The sequence below is a fragment of the Oryctolagus cuniculus genome, chromosome 18, assembly GCF_051225735.1.
Source record: "Oryctolagus cuniculus isolate XC-2025 breed Fujian yellow rabbit chromosome 18, ASM5122573v1, whole genome shotgun sequence".
Lineage (NCBI taxonomy): Eukaryota > Metazoa > Chordata > Mammalia > Lagomorpha > Leporidae > Oryctolagus > Oryctolagus cuniculus.
The window spans coordinates 42,321,717-42,339,111 of NC_142884.1; the positions used below are offsets into that span (position 1 = coordinate 42,321,717).

Genomic DNA, 17,395 nt, shown 5'->3' on the forward strand with positions numbered 1-17,395 from the left:
TGACCGCAACACACAGGTGCTTACCTGAGCAGGGAGCACGCTGGTCCTCAGGGCTGCAAGCAGAGGAGGAGGGACCAATCAGAAGCCATGGGGCTCGGAGCCTGCTGCCCACCTCTCCACGCACCTCTGCTCTGGCTCCTCGCGTCCCACCTGCCCGGAGCCCTCCTCTCCAACTGCCCCATTCAACTGCCGCTCCCACCACCCCCAAGGAGGGAACTCTGGGGGGCCAACATTCCCTCCACCCACATTAAAGGGCACTGCCCCTTCCGGGAGGGGCCCGTGTCGTGGACCAGTGCCTTCAGGGACGGCCACCCCTTCTGTGGCTGGCCACAGCACAGCTTTGTGGAAGAGCCCGTCCCCAGCTGTGGAGACAGAGAAGCAAGATGCCTTGCACGAGTGGCTTGGGGCAGGAGCTGAGACCAGCACCCAAGTCTCCTGAGTCCTATTCCAGGCACCTGCCTTCGAGAATGCGTCCCATTTCCCCCTCTGCCTCCTGCAAAGGCGAGGCAACCCTGCAGGCAGGGAAGGTGCAAGGAGTCCCATTTTCAAAACACAGAAACGCTCATCCATACAGTCCCTGCTCGTGTGGCCGAAAACAAAGGTGCGATTTGAACTTTTTTTTTTTTTATCTTGCATTGAGCGGAAGGTAAGTTTGAGACAGGCCCTAGCTGCTCCCTCTTTTGCATGAAGGTTTCAGGTTTGTCCTTACTCAAGCACTGCCAACGGGGGCACAGGTCTTTTCTGGGCCGTTGCAAGCCAAAGTGAGTGTGTGGCTTCCACGGGGTTGGGAGGGTGCAAGATCCTTGCAGTCAGAAATAAACGTTGACTCATTTTCAAGAATTACTTAGGCACCTTAGGAGACCTTCTCCACCTGACTCAAACAGATTTTATGACAAATGTTGCTGTAGCATTTCTTTTCTTTTTTTTTTTTTTCCTAGCGGCCCAGGGCTCTGCTTTCCCTCCTGCTGGCCAAGTTCTCCCCCTGCTGGCTGGTTCTGGCCGCACAACTTCCTGAAGATGCAGATCACTGCCTGTGCCCAACCCCACACTCATCTTCAGGACAAGAGTGAGACAGGAGTGAGCAGGGGATTGTGGGGTGGCCAGATCCCCAGCCTGGGGAGGGGGCTGGCCCAACGGGGGTGTTCTTGTCCCCCTTCCACAGCCTCCATCCCTTCCCCACGGCCGCACTACCGCTAATACAGTCAGCTGGTATTTGCAGAGCCCTTTTGTACAGGGAAGTGCTTAATCCTGTTTACCATCCCCCCACCCCAGGAGGTCCCCCCAGCACCCCCAGACTCCCTCTCCCTGTCTCCCAGCTTCAGAGGATGCACGCAAATCCGGCCATGTTGACAGAAAGGGGGATTCCCGCGCGTTTCCTCCATGTCCCTGGAAGGCCTGGCGGAGGTGGCCTTGCACCGAGACTAGCCTCGGTTGGGGACTTTGGAGAGAAGACTGTTGGCCTATGGGGAGCAGAGGGGAAGTAGGGCAGGGGAGGGGCTGTCCAGTCTCTGCCCAAAGGAGTCGGACAAGAACAGATGGGTGCCTGCAGCAGGCAGTGAAGAGACTCAGCCAAGGTCACAGAGCTGAAGCCCAGCCTGCGGAGACCCCTGCGGGGGAGGAAAGGCGGGAGAACCCAGTGCACTGACTGCAGGGAGAAGAAAGCAACCAGGAATCCCAGCTCTGGCTTCCTTGATCGTTTGAATACTTTTATGTTGTACACAAACATGTCAGCCCAGCGGTATCCAGGGAGATCTGACACACAGTTTAAACGTGACGGGGGGCGGGGGTGGGGGGGGGAGTCTGTGTGTCCAACAGGAACCGTGGCACTCAGTGGTGAAAAGGAAAGAGGATTTTCCACCACGGAGGTTCTGTGAGGCTGTCTGAAATTCTTTTAAAAATGAGACCAGTGGGAGAGGGGAAGGAGAAAGAGAGAGGGGGAGAGAATTAAAGAGATCTGGCCCCAAGTCCCAGGAAGGATTGTGAAGCCCCCTGCTGGCGATGCATAGAATTGGTGCCATGGAGGGCCGAAAATAGAAACCACACAAAAGGAGAATTGTAACCTCAATGTGTTGTAAATTCATTAAGGACTAAATTCAATCATGTGAGTGACATGCCTTAAACATTGGAAACACTCAAGAAGCAGCAGTTATCCTTTGTAAATAATAATGTTAAAATAGGGGCCAGCACCGTGGCAAAGCCACAGGCGCCACCTCGCCTGTGGTGCTGTCATCCATGTGGACACTGGTTTTAGTCTTGGCTGCTCCACTTCCAATCCAGCTCTCTGTTGTGGTCTGGGAAAGCAGTGGAGGATGGCCCAAGTGCTTGGGCCCCTGCACCCACGCAGGAGACCTGGCTCCTGGCTCCTGGCTTCCAATCGGCACAGCTTTGGCCATTGCAGCCATTTGGGGAGTGAACCAGCAGATGGAAGACCTCTCTCTCTCTCTCTCTCTGCCTCTGCCTCTCTGTAACTCTGTCTTTCAAATAAATAAATAAATCTTAAATATATAAATATATATATTTAAGCACTGTTGCTGCCCTCAGTGCCGGGCATCCCATATGGGCACCAGTTTGAGTCCTGGCTGCTCCACTTCTGATCCAGCTCTCAGTTAATGTGCCTGGGAAAGCAATGAAATTTGGTCCAAGTTACTAGGCCCCTGCCACCCACATAGGAGACCCAGATGGAGGTCCTGGCTCCTGGCTTTGGCCTGGTCCAGCCCCAGCCTTTGCAGCCATTTGGGGAGTGAATCAGCAGATAGAAAATCTCTGTCTCTCTCCATAATTCCACTTACAAATAAATAAATATTTTCTAAAAATTAGCCAGATTTCCCAAGAAATAAGATTTCTAGTTGCTGTGTTGCTATTAGGACCTGTCTGGTAGAAATCCACAGAGGTATCTGCTAAGAGGGGAGTTGGGTTTTTCATTCTCTTTGCCTAAGGAGAGAGGCACGGTAGAAACGGCCAACGGAGTTGATGTGAAAAGACTTTGGAAAGTGGCGGAGAAATCTGAATGGATGTTTACAGCGTTAAGTGCAAGGAGCAGCAGGGTTGGTCAGCCAGAAGGCAGGTAGCCAACAATGAGAGAGAAAACCTTCTAATAAACAACAGAACGATTACAGAAGCCGTGAGTCCTGGCCTCAGCCCCACCGCTTGACAACTTAGAGACCTAAGCAGGTCCCTGGGCTCGGAGAGCGGAGCCTGTGGATTAAAACTCGCCCGTCAGGCAGAGGGGCACTCGATGACTCATCTAGCTGTGCAGTTAGTGTGTCTCTTTAAATGCTGGAGAAACCATTTAACTGATGATCCTGCAATACACCGCTCTCCTTCTTTGCATTGACCGCCAAGGAACTCAACAGTTGGAACTCAGCCACCTCCAGCAACTGTCCCCACCGGTACAACACACACCTTATGTGAAATAACTGGCAGTGCCTACAGGGCCTGGTTGAGGGTCTAACATTGCTTGGAGGACAGGATGGCTTTCAGGCAAAAGTTCTTCCCTGGGCCACCTGGTTTGAATTTGGTGAGATCCAACCTGGCTGCCAGAGTGACCTCAAATCGACCTCTCGCCTCGTAATCTCGTTTCTATGCTAAAAATCACTCCCACCTGTGCCTTGCCGCTTGACAGTCGTCATGACAACCAGCAGGAGGACACAAAGAAGGCGGCTCCCCCTTCCCAAATATTCCTCCCACCTGCCAGCAGCTCCCTCCCCTCCCACCTGCCGCCCTCTGCCTTGACCCCTCAGCTCACGTCACACTAAACAAAAGACCTGATTTTGTGGTCCCTTGCTCCTAAATAAGGGGGTAACAGGAGTGCTCCATAGATTGTAAATGATGCACAATCCCAAGGGGCGTGTGGGACCCCCACACTGGATCAGAAGTTTCTGCCTCAGTGGGGTTCGCTCTAAGCACAGTGTCAGAGCACAAAGCACCCCGCAACCAAGGCTTTAAAAAAAACACTGTTATTAACCTAGAAAATCATGCCCCCCCCCTTTGCCCTGATGAGAAAAAGCTTCACCACGTGATGCTACTCAGCCAGGGGCAGGAACTGGGCAGGGGCAGCCAGGTGGAGGGCCGCCTCTTCCCCTCACTTTCTCTACGTGTCCTGGCTGAAGCCACCAGGTGCTCTGGCGACCACGGGCCCCGGCCCATTGAGAATTTTCCCAGCAGGCTTGAGCCCAAGCCCTAGCCTTGAACATCCCCAGGCACCCATGCAAATGTTGACGTTGTTGGCCCCAAACACAGAAAGAAACTGGTCCCCCTGCCCTGAGCCCAGGTCCTCACAGCCTGATGTAGACTCCACGCCCTGGGCACCCCTGGGCACAGCGTTCCTGCTCCCAGGCCACACCCTGTGAGTTCTGTGATGCCTGTATGGCACTGGTCGCTGTGGCATTCCGGGCTCCTTTCCTTGGCTGGGAGTGGCTGGCGGGGAGGGGTCCCTGGGGTGACACTGCTTTAGGGCTGATTTCAGCCTCTTTGGCTGGGATCAAACAGCAGGCATCAGACCTAGAACTTCTATGCACCAGGCTGTCCACGAGCCAAGCTGGTGCGGGGTGACCCTCCCACCTCACTGCCGCCTCTCTGCTCTGGGTTCAAATTCCAGGCCAGCCAGTGGCAAGTCAGTGTTGGAGTTGTGGACAAGGCCCCTCCCCTGCCTGGGGGACAGAGGTTCTGTTGATAACGTGGAAAAGCTGAACTGAAGGCGGCGGTGCTGTTTTTTTGTGCCGTGGACTTCTTGGCACTCTGCCGTATTCTCAGAATAGTGTCTGTAACGCACTCGGTAAAGTATATAGGATGGCAAAGGTAACCTACTATACTGAATTATGGTTATCAAACTCTGTATTATTAAGAAAAAAAAAAAAAACGAAAGGCAGGCATTTGGCACAGCAGTTAAGATTCCCCCAGCCCGTATCAGAGCTTCTGGGATCAAGTCCCAGCCCCACTTCTGAGCCCAGCCTCCGGCTCACGCACACGCTCAGAGGCAGCACTGACGGCCCAAGCATTCGGATCCCTGCCACCTGCGTGGGAGACCAGGACGGAGTTTCCAGCCGCCTGGCTTCAGCCCGGCCCAGCCCTGGCTGTGCAGGCATCTGGAGGGAGAACCACCAGATGGACACTCTCTCTTTGTCTTCTGTCTCTGTCTCTGTCTTCCAAATAGATATTTTTCAAAAATAAAGAATAAGCATTTTAAAGTGAAAGTTGGATATTACAAAACCTAATATTCTTTTTTTTAAAAAAGGTTTATTTATTTGAAAGTCAGAGTTATACAGAGAGGAGAGGCAGAGAGAGAGAGAGAGAGAGAGAAAGAGAGAGAGGTCTTCCATCAGATAGTTTACTCCTCAATGAGCCTCAATAGCTGGAGTTGTGCCGATCCGAAGCCAGGAGCCTCTTCCGGGTCTCCCACATGGGTGCAGGGGCCCAAGCACTTGGGTCATCTTCCACTGCTTTCCCAGGCCATAGCAGAGAGTTGTATTGGAAGTGGAGCAGCAGGGTCTCAAACCAGCACCCATATGGGATGCTGGCACTTCAGGCCAGGGCGTTAACCCACTGTGCCACAGCACCGGACCCACAAAACCTAATGTTCTTGATGTATTAGGATGCTTTCCCATCGATGTGCTACATAGCAGGACTTAGCTACTGGAATCTCAAAGCACTGGCACCTGTAAATGATATTTTGAGACAGTGGAAATGAGATTTGTGAGTATCTGTGATTTCTGTTGGTGACAAAATCCAAGGGAGCAGTAGGAATGCCATATGGTTTCTTGCTTCATCCACCACCAAGGGAAATGCTACATGTCAGTTAGCAAAACTCATTTTCTTCCCATTCGGATGCACAGGCTCCTGAACCTGGCCAAGAGGACAATGGGTTACAAGGGAACAGCTGGACTCACTGTCTCCCAGCTGGCTTCTGACTGCGATGCCGCCAGAGTCCACAGACGGATCTAAATGCGACAGAGGTGAGAATGGGGGACACTTAGGGTAGTGGGGTGAAAGGTCACAGAGGGCAGGAACTTTGTTTAGAGAATGGCCTTGGCACGTCTCCCGTAGGCTCTGGTGACTTGATTGGCATCCCAAGCGAGAACTAAATTGCTCCATGCAAAATGAGCACAGAGCAGGGAGGTGGCCCCGGGGGACCTGGGGAGAGACTCCTTCAGAAGTGGGTGAGCCATTGAAATAGGAGCTCTCTGGAGCCCCCGCCACGTTGACGTCATCTTCAGGTACACAGGAAGTAAGGGCAGGTGCTGGGTCCCCTCTAGCCCAGTGGGATGGAGCCAAGGAGAGCCCAGGTAGTGTGCCCCCAATGAGCTCACAAACATAAACGAGCCCTGGGAACCTCAGGGAGAGCATGGGGGGAGGGGTTCAGTCCCATTGGGAAGATCCGCCCAGACAGGCGGAGGTGGGGCGGGGCAACCTGGGCTGCAGGCCTCCTGGTGGTACTACGGAAGCTCTAAGGATAAGGACCCCCCCCCCCCAAGGCCCTGCTGCTTTTAGAATCGAATCCCAGAGTCCACGCAGCCCAGGGCTGGCATGCACAATTCCTCCTGGATTCAGCAGAGGGAGCCGGCGGATAGCAGCAGGGGCCCTTCCTCCACTCCAGGAGCTCTCCCAGGAAATGCTCCCAGTGCCTGAACCCCAGGGCCCCCTGGGCTGGAGCTGCCCTCCCGAGCCGCTTTCCAGCAGAAACCCTTGGGGAATGTGAAACTAGGGTCTAAGCCCTTCTGTCCTTCCTGGTCCACGCACGGTTTCCACTGGAGGGGGGTGGGGAGACTTCCTTTGAAGACCTTCCTCTGCAGTGTTGCTCTTAAAATCATGAGGGCCCATGGCACTATGGCCTCCTCTAATCTCCCATCTGGCTGCGCCCTGTGGACCACGTTACTCCTGCTGGGCAGATTCTGCACTTGACCTTGAAGAGGTTGGACTAGGGCCATTAGAACTGATAGGCCCCAGGGGCCCAGTGCTATGGTACAGGGGGATTAAGCTGTCACCTACAACACCGGTATCCCAGTTGCTCCACTTCCAATCCAGCTCCCCACTCCTGTGCCTGGGAAAGCAGCAGCAGATATCCCAAGTACTTGAGCTCCTGCACCCACAGGGCAGACCCAGATGAAGTCACAGGCTCCTGGCTCCTGGCTTCAGTCTGGCTCAGCCCAGGCTGCTGTGGTCATTTGGAGAGTGAACCAGCAGATAGAAGATTTCTCTCCCTCTCTCTCTGTAATTCAGTCTTTCAAATAAATAAGATAAATCTTAAAAAAAAAAAGAAAGAAAAAGAAAAGAACCACAGGCACTAAAACGACAACAAGCTAATCACAAACCACTGAAGATTATAAAGAAGCAGGACAAAGTTCTCCATTCCTTCATTACAATTCTTTTTTAATATTAAATACCAATTTTTGCAATATTTCCTAGAAAATAGTTCAGAAACCTACAAACAAAAACCTTACTCACTACCACTCGGTATAAGGAATAAAATATTCCAAGTACTATTAAAAGAATAAATACTATTTTTCTTTTTTTTTTTAAAGATTGATTGATTTGAAAGGCAGCGTGACAGAGAGGGACAGGAGAGACAGAGGGGAAGGAGGAGGTATCTTCCATCTACTGGTTCACTCCCCCAAATGGCTGCAGCAGCCAGGGCTGGGTCAGACTGAAGCCAGGAGCCAGGAGCCTCATCCAGGTCTCCTACAAGGGTGGCCCAGCACTTGAGCCATTTCTGCTGCTTTCCCAGGTGCATTCGCGGGAAGCTGGATTGGAAGCGGAGCAGCGGGGACTCAAATCAGCGTTCCACTATGGAATGCTGGCGACCAAAAGCAGCAGAACCCGCTGTGTCACAACATCTGCCCCCAAAGACTATTTTTCAAACAAATTCTTCCTTCTTGATGCCTGGAGCCAATGGTTCTCAAATTCTGCTGCACATTTGATTCACCCTGAACCAACAAAATCAGAGCCTCTAGGAGTGGACATTAGAGTTTGAGAGACTCTAGGTGATTCTAACGTGTGGCCAAGTTTGAGTCGGCCCAGGAATTCTCTACTGGAGGTGGGGACAGGAGCAGGGAGCCAGGGCTCTGCCCATGGAGTGGGCTCTGTTTCCGGTCCTCTGTCTCAGGGGTCAACACTTCCCCTGGGGGATCCTCTGTGGATCCAGCCCTTCTGAATCCTGCCAGGGCTCTCCTGCATTTTTGGGAGGAAGCTGCCATCTGCTGGCCGATTGAGAAAACGCAGCCCACAGGATGTGGCGGCTGGGAACCCCACAGCAGCCCTGGGAGGGCACAAGGCCCGGGTGGGGGGAGCCACCATCAGTTTGTAGGTGAACAGCTCTGGGGTCCTGCAGAGTGCTGACGGGAAGGGACAATGGGGCTCCCAGGCACCCCAAAGAAAAAAAGCCAGGATTGGGGGAAGAACCACAACAAGGCAAGGGATTTTAAGAGGAGACAGTCACCCAGGGATGCAGAAGCAGGGTCCGCCTGCGAATCCCAGGACGGAAGCGGAAGGTGATGGACACGTCACTACCTCCAGGATGGGCCTCTGCTCCACCTTCCCAGGATTGCATCAGCCCTGGCGTAGTTCACTCCTGCGGGCATCTGTTTACTGCTCTCTGCGCTGAACATTCTTTTCAATCCCCAACATCTGAGTTAATGTTTTCCATGTTTCAGGCCTCGGTGAACTTCAGCCATCACCTCCTCCAGGAAGCCTGCTCTGACTGTCCTGTCTGCGGCACCCCGGCCTCACCTCCTGTCACTCTGGACCTGGAACCACCTGTTCACTTGTCTACCATGAGAGTCTAAATTCCATGAGGGCAGGGATACCACTGCACCTCCAGCACCTACTCCAGGGCAGGAAACAGCAGGAAATGCTGGTTTACTGAGTTAATTTTTCTATGGCATTTTGAGAGTATGAGTCGTCACAGCCTGGTATTCCTCCTTCATGTAGTAAAGCATTCCAATCGTACTGAGCCCACGTGAGTCAGGGCAGCTGACCCCAACATGAGGCCCAGGCATGGACCTGGCAAATCACTGTGTTCCAACAGCCTGGCACGTGATTGGTTCAGGGATGAACACGTGACCCAAGCTGGCCCAGTGAGATTCAGCCCTGGGACTTTGGCTGGAAATACAGGGAGGAAAGACCTGAGGATGCTGAGCTGGTAGGATACGAGCAGGAGCTGCTGGCAGCCACATTGCCACTGTGAGGATAAAGCCAGCCAGAAGGTGGAGCGGAACACAGGGAAGGAGAGCTGAGAGCAGAGAGGCAGCGTCGTCGGGCAACACCCTTTCATCACGTGCAGCCAAACCAGGGCGCCTCCTGCTCCCTGAGCCTGGGCTGCCCCCTCCCAGAAGCCAATCCGAGGCAGTGTCTGTTCCTGAAATGAAATCAGAGGTCGCTGGTGTAAAAAGCAGAACGAGGGGTGTGACTAGTACCCTTCATTTTATTTGTACAAAATCAAACATCATTTGCAAGGCCTCTAACACAGCTAGGAACATATAATAAGCGTGGGCATTGTTATCAAACTACTCAAGATATAAGTTAAAAAGAGACAGCTGCTCATTGGGTGCCATGTTCTCAAATGGTGCTGGGGTTTTAAGGTCTGGGAGCCAGGGAGCGAGGTGGTCTCTCAAGGTCTTGCTGCCTTGATCTCCTTTTCCACCCAGCGCCTTTCCCCACACTCCCGTCCTGCTTCCAGGAGAAGGAGCCCTCTCTGGACCGGAAGGCACAGCCGCCAGCCGCCAGCCGCCAGCCGCCAGCCGCCAGCCACCAGCCGCCAGCCTCCCTCAGCTGTCCGCGCTCAGCGAAGAACTGGCTGTTGCCAGCAGGGCAGCAAACAATGACCCAGGCTGCTTCTGCAGGACCTCGGGCCGGTCAAACTCTACAACCTGGAAGAGGGGAGAGACAAGGGAGAGGGGGCGGGGCCGCAGTGAGCCGTCACCCTCCTCCCCTACCGCCCCCACCAGGGGGAGGGGGGACCCTGCCTCTCACCTTCCCGTTGCTCATGACCAGGATGCGGTCGCAGTTGAGGATGGTGGTGACGCGGTGGGCGACAATGAGCACCGTGCAGCTGCGGAAGGCCTCCCGGATGACGCGCTGGACCAGGGCATCCGTCTCCACGTCAATGGAGGCAGTGGCTTCGTCGATAAAGATGATCTGGCCGAAGCAGAATGGGGCTGAGGGCGGGCTCGCCTGGCCCTGGAGACCTGCGCCCGGCCCTGGTTCTGCCAGGAGTTCCCGAGTCCCCTCCCCCACTCCCACCCCACCCTCCAGGTGTCCCACCCACCCACTCTCCAGGTGTTCAGCTCCCTAGCTGGAAAATCAGAGAACTGAGCTGAGCACACATATTCTTGACATGGGGAAGCGGATGCGAGCTAACTACACTTCAGTGGCCGGAGAACTGAGGTCTGGGGCCTGAAAACGGCCTGGCGGCCACATCTTACTCTGTTAACCCCCTTCCCATTTGCCTGAATGCAAGTGAAGCTGCACTCCTCAAAGCAGAGCACGCACACACCCAGGGAGAGCCCACGGTGCCCACTGCCACCATCTCCTATAGAAAGACACTCGGTTCACGTATTGGGAAATTTAACATGGGTCCTATTCATTAACCATATGCACAGAAAGTATGATTTAACAAATGGGACAGTTCGGGATGGGCCATTTTTAAAAAAGAAGCATCATTAGCGAAAGAGTGGTGGTCCACGGATGTGACAGAATCGCCCCGTGAGAGCGGGCGCTCAGTCAAGCCTCCCATGCTGGCGTACCTGGGTTTGCTTCTCTTCTTCAACTCCTGACCAGCCACCCAGGAAGGCAGCCGGTGGCAGCTCAAGTCGCTGGCTTCCTGCCACCCACATGGGACTCCTGGCTTGAGTTCCCAGCTCCTAGCTTTGGCCCTGGCCAAGCCTGGCTGCCATGTTAGGCATGTGGGGGAGTGGACCTGTGGGTAGGAGAGGAGTTTCTCTCCCTCCCCCCATCTCTCTCTCAAATGAAGTTTCCTAAAAAACCATACATGGATGAGTCTACATGTAAGACGCAATAGAGAAGTAATTGCAGCACCAAGTGGCGAGGTGCTTGTGAAAGAAGGAACTGAGAAGTTGGGAAAGCACTCCACAGGCATCGCAAACTCTGTTGTTCACCTCTCGTAGGAAGGGGCGGGGAGTCCTACCTCCCCGGAAACTGGGCCCCCTCATTAGATCTCACCGAGATCTCCCAGTTTGACAGCCTGCAGCCTGCATGAGTGTTTTTTTTGCTTTTATCATAAATTAACCATGGAGAGTGTGTATGTGTGTGTGTGCATGGGTAAATGTGTGTGTATGCGCGTGTGTGTGTTGCCTCACTTGTAAGAGAGCTCTGCTCCTGGATACCCAGGTACTGAAATTCTAAAATATCTGGAAAACTTTGAGAAACACCTCTACATTAAACTCTCAAGAATTATGGGACTGGTGTTGTGGCACAGTGGGTTAAGCCACCGCCTGCAACGCCAGCATCCCACATGGGTGCCAGTCTGAGTCCCACTTACTCTGCTTCTGACCCAGCTCCCTGCTGATGCACCTGGGACAGCAGTGGAGGATGGCGCAAGAGCTAGGGTCCCTGCATCCACACGGGAGACCCAGATGGAGTTCCAGGCTCCCGCCTTTGGCCTGGCCCAGTCTTGACCATTGCAGCCCTTTGGGGAGGCAGTCAGTAAATGGAAGATCCCCCCCCCCCTCTCGTCTTCTCCCCCTCCCCCGTAACTCTGCCTTTCAAATAAGTAAATAAATAATTCATTTTTAAAAATTAGGCACTTTTCCCCTGAGTCAGCGGTCTTGTCATTCCCAGTTTTATTAAAGACAAAAGGGACGTCCTGTCCCGTGTCTGAGTTCTGAGAAGGATGCAGTGGGCAATTTCTGAGCCGCATTTCCAACCTTTTGCCCTTTCCCAGGAGGAGGGTGCCCCAACTGGCAGTGGTGCAGCCATTCAGCCCAGCTGTGGGACATCAGGGGATGGGGAGCCAGACTGAGAATCCCCAGCCACCGGCCTGCCACCGCCCACACCACCGCAGATGCATGTGCAATGGCCAACCGCGAACGGAGGGGGCGCTGTAGAGTCCGGGGTCACAGAGCCAGAGCCAGTGCCAGTGCCACGTGCGTGCCCGCAGTGACTCCCCAAGGCCACGGGGGCAGTGGCAGCCTCACCTTGGAGCTGCAGAGGAGGGCCCGGGCAATGCACAGCAGCTGCCTCTCCCCCACGGAGAAGTTCTCACCGTTCTCCACCACGGCAGCCTGCAGGCCCTCGGGGAACTTCGAGATCTGCAACACAGGGCAGAACAGGACCACGTGCGGGTGGCTGCAGGGCCACGCCTACCTCTGGCGTCACCTGCTAACGTGAGTAGTCCTCCCTCCCTCTCCCGACACCCCTGTCTGGTCACCATGCCAACCTCAGGGCCTTAGTGTGTGCCGCTCCCTGTGCCTGGAATGTTCTCTCGAAGACCTTTTCCCAGCTGCCCCCGCGCTGTCTGGTCTGAGCTCTACTGTTAGACCCTGTTAGCGGCCTGGCCTGGGCACCCCACCGAGAGGAGCTGCTCCCCCACAGCAGCGTCTGTTGATGCCCTGATTGCGTCTGCAGCACGCACGCACCACTCCCCGCAAGCATCTCACTTGCTGCCTTTGCTGCCCCTAAGCTGAGAGCCCAAGGAGAGCAAAGCCCTCCTCTTCCCCATGGGTGCTGGGCCTGGGGCCTGGAGCAGCGCCGTCCCAACGCCCTCAGCCGTTCTTTAGGAATTCCAAGTCATGTTATCTCCGTGAGATGATTTCATCCCTGGCCCGAAGCCACAGCGTCTGGACGGTTCCACGAGGGGAGCCCCTGTTGAAGATGAGAGTCGGGCTGTGGGAGCTACTCACAGTCGCGCTCAGGAACGTCCTCTCCAGGACCGCCCAGATCTGCTCATCCGTGTGGCGGCCAAAGGGGTCGAGGTTGAATCTGCGAGAGGACGCACAGTGGTTGGCAACCGCCCTCAGCCTGGGGACGCCCCCTGATGGCCACCGGGTGCCGTCAGAACCGGGCTGCGGGCAGCAGGGAAACGCGCGGGGCCTCCAGGACGGAGCGTGTTTCTTGTGCCTCCCTGGCCCCTCCCACACCTTCCTTGTGCGGGCAGCAGCCCCGCAAGTTTTATCTTGGAAACCCCTCTCCAAGTCCATGAGTCCAGGCGGGGCTCTGCCACCCACTCACCCAAGGGGCGGGACAAGTGAGTATAAGCCAATCATTCCACCGCACTCTCCGGCCCCTGTCATTGGTTTGGGGTGGGAGGGTCACCAGTCAGAATCTCATGATTTGAAGGCAGCGATGGGGAAAGAGACGGGGTCCCTCGGGCGGAAGCAAACAGGCGGCACTACTCAGGGCCCTCCTGTGGAGCTTGAGAGCAGTGTGAAAGCAGAGCTGGGCAAGCGGCTTCCTGACTCCCACCCTGGCCTTCCCAGAGTCACCCAGCGATGGAAGCCTGAGTTTGCATAGGTCACTTGGGCACTGTTTGGTTCTGTTGTAGAATATACAAGGCATGGGGCCGGCGCTGTGGCACAGTGGGTAAAGCCGCCACCTGCAGCACCAGCATCCCATATGGACGCCGGTTCAAGTGCTGGCTGCTCCTCTTTGATCCAGCTCTCTGCTATGGCCTGGGAAAGCAGTAGAAGATGGCCCAAGTCCTTGGGCCCCTGCACCTGTGTGGGAGACTTGGAAGAAGCTCCCGGTTCCTGGCTTGGGACTGGCTCAGCTCTGGCCATTGCGGACATTTGGACCTCTCTCTCTCTCTCTGCCTCCCTGTAACTCTGCCTTTCAGAAAAATAAAGAAATTAAAAAAAAAAAAAAAAAGAACCTTAACAGACCATTCAACCAGCAAGCATCAGGTTGGGATCCATCTGAACTTCGCCCTGGGCCAGGTTTGCCCTTTGCCCTGGCGGAGGCCGTGTGACAAACACTTCTGTGTTATGCAATCACACAACCATGAGGGCAAGCTGTTAACCTCTGCTCTCTGTCTCCCCAGTTACACAGCTGCGGGAAGGGCCAGACACTGCATCGAAGCAGCAGTGGGCAGAATGTCAGCTCTGAGCGACACTTGATAGAATCCGAAGCGTTTCCACAGAAGGGCTCACTGGACACCCGCACTCCCATGAAATGGGCATATTTCCCTCATCAACGAAGACAGTTAGGGTTTAAATGGCTTGTTCAAGGTCACGCCACAGGCCAGTATGAGAGCCAGGCTGGAATGAGAGACACACAGGAGAGGGTGGAGGATTCCAGGTCTCCTGGATTCCAGTCCAGGTTCCTTCCGAAGCGAGAGGGAACACCGCAGGCGGAGGCAGATGACTGGGGTTACACGCCAGCTTTACTATTGTCTCATGTGTCCTCAAACGGGACACCTTCTTCTCTCAATTCCGTTTCTTCACGCGGAAATGGGGATCACAAACCCACCTCGCTAGGGTGTTGTGGCAGCCAAGTTAGATACCAGTAGCATCTTAAGGCACATGTTCGTGTACGTGAGTGCCAATAACATTTCCATTTGTACTACCCTTTATAATGATTTGCCTAAGTTCTACCTTAATGCAGTAGCTTCTCATGACTTGCTCTATCAGTCCCTTCATAGCACAGAGTGTGCTGTGCACACGCTGTTCACCCTCCCTGGAGAGACCTCTCCCTTCTTCCACTAGGAAAGCTCCAACTTATCCTTTAAGACCCGCTCAACTATCCCCTCCTCCGTGAAGCCTTCCTGGATTCACACAGGCAGAGCTACTCACCCTACTCTGTCCCCCTTAGAACCTTGTTCCTATCTCCCATCTAAGTCATTACTCCTTACACTACCATCCATCAAGTCTTTTTATCCCCCCCCCCAAAAAAAACCCTTAGATTTAAGGAATACAGACTTCATGCATTTCCTAAGTAGTGATTCTTCCCACCATACCCGCCCTCCCACCCCTCTTCCTCCTCACCCTCCTATTCCCAGTCCCATTCTCCACTAAGATCCATTTCCAATCAACTTTATACATGGAAGACCAACTCTATACTAAGTAAAGAGTTCAACAATTTGCAGGAAAAAAAAAAAAAACTATTCCTCAACAGTTGAGACAAGGGCTATTCAAGGTCATTGCATCTCAAACTTAATTTCACTTTTTTAAAAGAACTTAATGAACTTTAACATCAAGTCTTATGACTCTTCAACTACACTCGGGGGAGCAAGGGTCATGTTCCTTCATCGCCGCGCCCCCCTCTCCAGCACCATGTCTGGTCCTGAAAGGAGCTCAGAAAAAGCAGGTGACGCAGACAGATGCATGAAGGAAGGGGCGCTGGATAAATGTGGAAGGGGTGAAGGGACATGAGTGACGGGGTTGGCCCTGAGGCACTGTAGGCAAAGCCTGCACCTGTGGCAGCGGCAGCCCATGTGGGCACCAGTTCGAGTCCTGGCTGCTTCTCTTCTGATCCAGCCCTCTGCTATGGCCTGGGAAAGCAGTGGAAGATGGCCCAAGTCCTTGGGCCCGGCACCTTGGAAGAAGCTCCTGGCTCCTGGCTCCTGGCTTCAGATTGGCCCAGCTCCAGCTGTTGTGGTCATTTGGGGAGTGAACGAGCAGATCAAAGACCTTTCTCTCTGTTTTTTTTTTTTTAAGATTATTTATTTATTTGAAAATCAGAGTTACACACAGAGAGAAGGAGAGGCAGAGAGAGAGAGAGAGAGATCTTCCATCTGCTGGTTCACTCTTCAACCGCTTGGAGCTGAACTGACCAGAAGCCAGGAGCCAGGAGCTTCTTCCAGGTCTCCCACGAGGGTGCAGGGGCCCAAGGACTTGGGCCATCCTCTACTGCTTTTCCAGGCCATAGCAGAAAGTTGGATCAGAAGTGGAGCAGCCAGGACTCAAATCAGTGCCCGTATGGGATGCTGGCACTGCAGGATGCGGGTTTACCTGCTACACCACAGCGCCAGTCCCTCTCTCTGTTTCTCCCTCTCTGCCTGTAAGTCTACCTCTCAAATAAACGAATAAATAAACGGTGAATGGACAACGAAGGAATAAATGAGGAATGAATGCTAGGGGAATGGTTGGGGAACGAATGATGCAGGATGGAATGACCAAGGTCCTGTGCGGTGGTTTAATACCCGGCCCTAACTCTGTCCCTTAGATGTCGCTGCAGCCTGGGGCGCCAGCTCGTTCTCCGACACCGCAGAGATGTCCTCCGTCTCCAGGCCTTCGTGCTCCTTGGTCACTAAAGGCCACTGTCCAGGAGGAGCCCAGATCTGGGCGCAGCTCAGTCCTGAGGTGGCTTCCAAAGAGACAGCGCATGAAGAGGCAGCCAGAGGCAGTCCCTGGGCCTGGCTCAAGTCCCCTGGGCTGGGGCCAGGCACCCTGGAGGAAGCCGCACCTCCTAACCCTGGCAGGGGCAGGCTCTGGGCGCAGGGAGGGGAGGCTGTGCAGCTGTGGGCAGAGACCATGGCAGCCACAGGGCAGGTGCTCCATGGGGTGTCCTGAAAGTTGACCAATGTCATCAGCTTTTGAAGAAATCCAAGTACACCTGGCTTTCATCTAGGACGTGACGGTGTACAAAGTGGCCTTGTGTGTACCTGAGCCTGGTCCGTCCTCAGCAGCCCTTCAGTACGCTGGCTGGGGTGAGTCCTAGTGTCCCCTCCTAGCCCAGCGTAACCAAGGAGAGGGTGGCAGCCCAGTGCAGGTAACTGGCCAGCTGGTTCTGGAAGGCTGTGGCTCCCCACAGGCAGTTTCCTCTGCCCCTGCACGCACCTGATGGTTCCGGAGAGCAGGATTGGGTCTTGTGGGATGACAGCAAGCTGGGAACGCAGGTCCTGCAGGCCAAGGCTGCAGACATCCACGCCGTCGATAAGGATCCGGCCAGCTGTGGGCTCTGCCAGGCGGAAGAGTGCCGTACCCAGGGAGGACTTCCCTGTGGGCAAGACACAAGTGGGGCTCCGTCCCCCGAGGCCTCCCTGGCATTTACACCTGCCACGCGCCCCCAGCACCCATGTGTGGTCATTGTGAGCCCCGAGAGTGTTAGAGGGTCAGTGTCTCTGCTCCTAACAGTGCAGAGTTCTTACAGTCAATATAGGGGGGCAGTGTTCTTACAGTCGGCGTAGGGGGCATGGACAGCACTCCTGGGTCCCCGCCAGTGTTAGGAAAATGGTGCAGTTTTATCTATGGTGCAACCTACACCCTGACACCATCCTAGGCTCTAGCCCCTGCTGCCATTGCTGGAAGCCAGGTGGCCAACACAGCCCAACCACTGGTGTCAAGCTCCACCCCCATCCTAATGGGATTCGATGCTCCTGCTTCCCTGCCCGCCCTCCAGCAAAGTTTTAAAAGGACCTGTTCCTGAACATGTGGCTCTCTCCTCTCTCTCTCTCTCTCTCTCTCTCTCTCTCTCTCTCTCTCTCTCTCTCTCTCATCTCCTCTCTGCT

At 54.5% G+C, this 17,395-nt stretch overlaps 1 protein-coding gene across 5 annotated transcripts in view; it reads right to left on the bottom strand.

Annotated features, from left to right (window-relative positions):
• Nucleotides 1-9,396: 9,396 nt before the first annotated feature.
• ABCC11 (ATP binding cassette subfamily C member 11) overlaps nucleotides 9,397-17,395 on the bottom strand; it is an 88,550-nt gene continuing 80,551 nt past the window's right edge. For all 5 annotated transcript variants that reach the window (XM_089319355.1, XM_089319352.1, XM_089319353.1 and 2 more), the window contains 5 exons: nucleotides 16,725-16,884; nucleotides 12,852-12,930; nucleotides 12,147-12,260; nucleotides 9,964-10,128; nucleotides 9,397-9,860 (listed from right to left, as the gene is read on the bottom strand). In XM_089319355.1, the coding sequence (XP_089175481.1) occupies nucleotides 9,759-9,860; nucleotides 9,964-10,128; nucleotides 12,147-12,260; nucleotides 12,852-12,930; nucleotides 16,725-16,884 (620 nt within the window). In that variant the 3' untranslated portion in view covers nucleotides 9,397-9,758. The remainder of the gene's footprint in view (nucleotides 9,861-9,963; nucleotides 10,129-12,146; nucleotides 12,261-12,851; nucleotides 12,931-16,724; nucleotides 16,885-17,395) is intronic.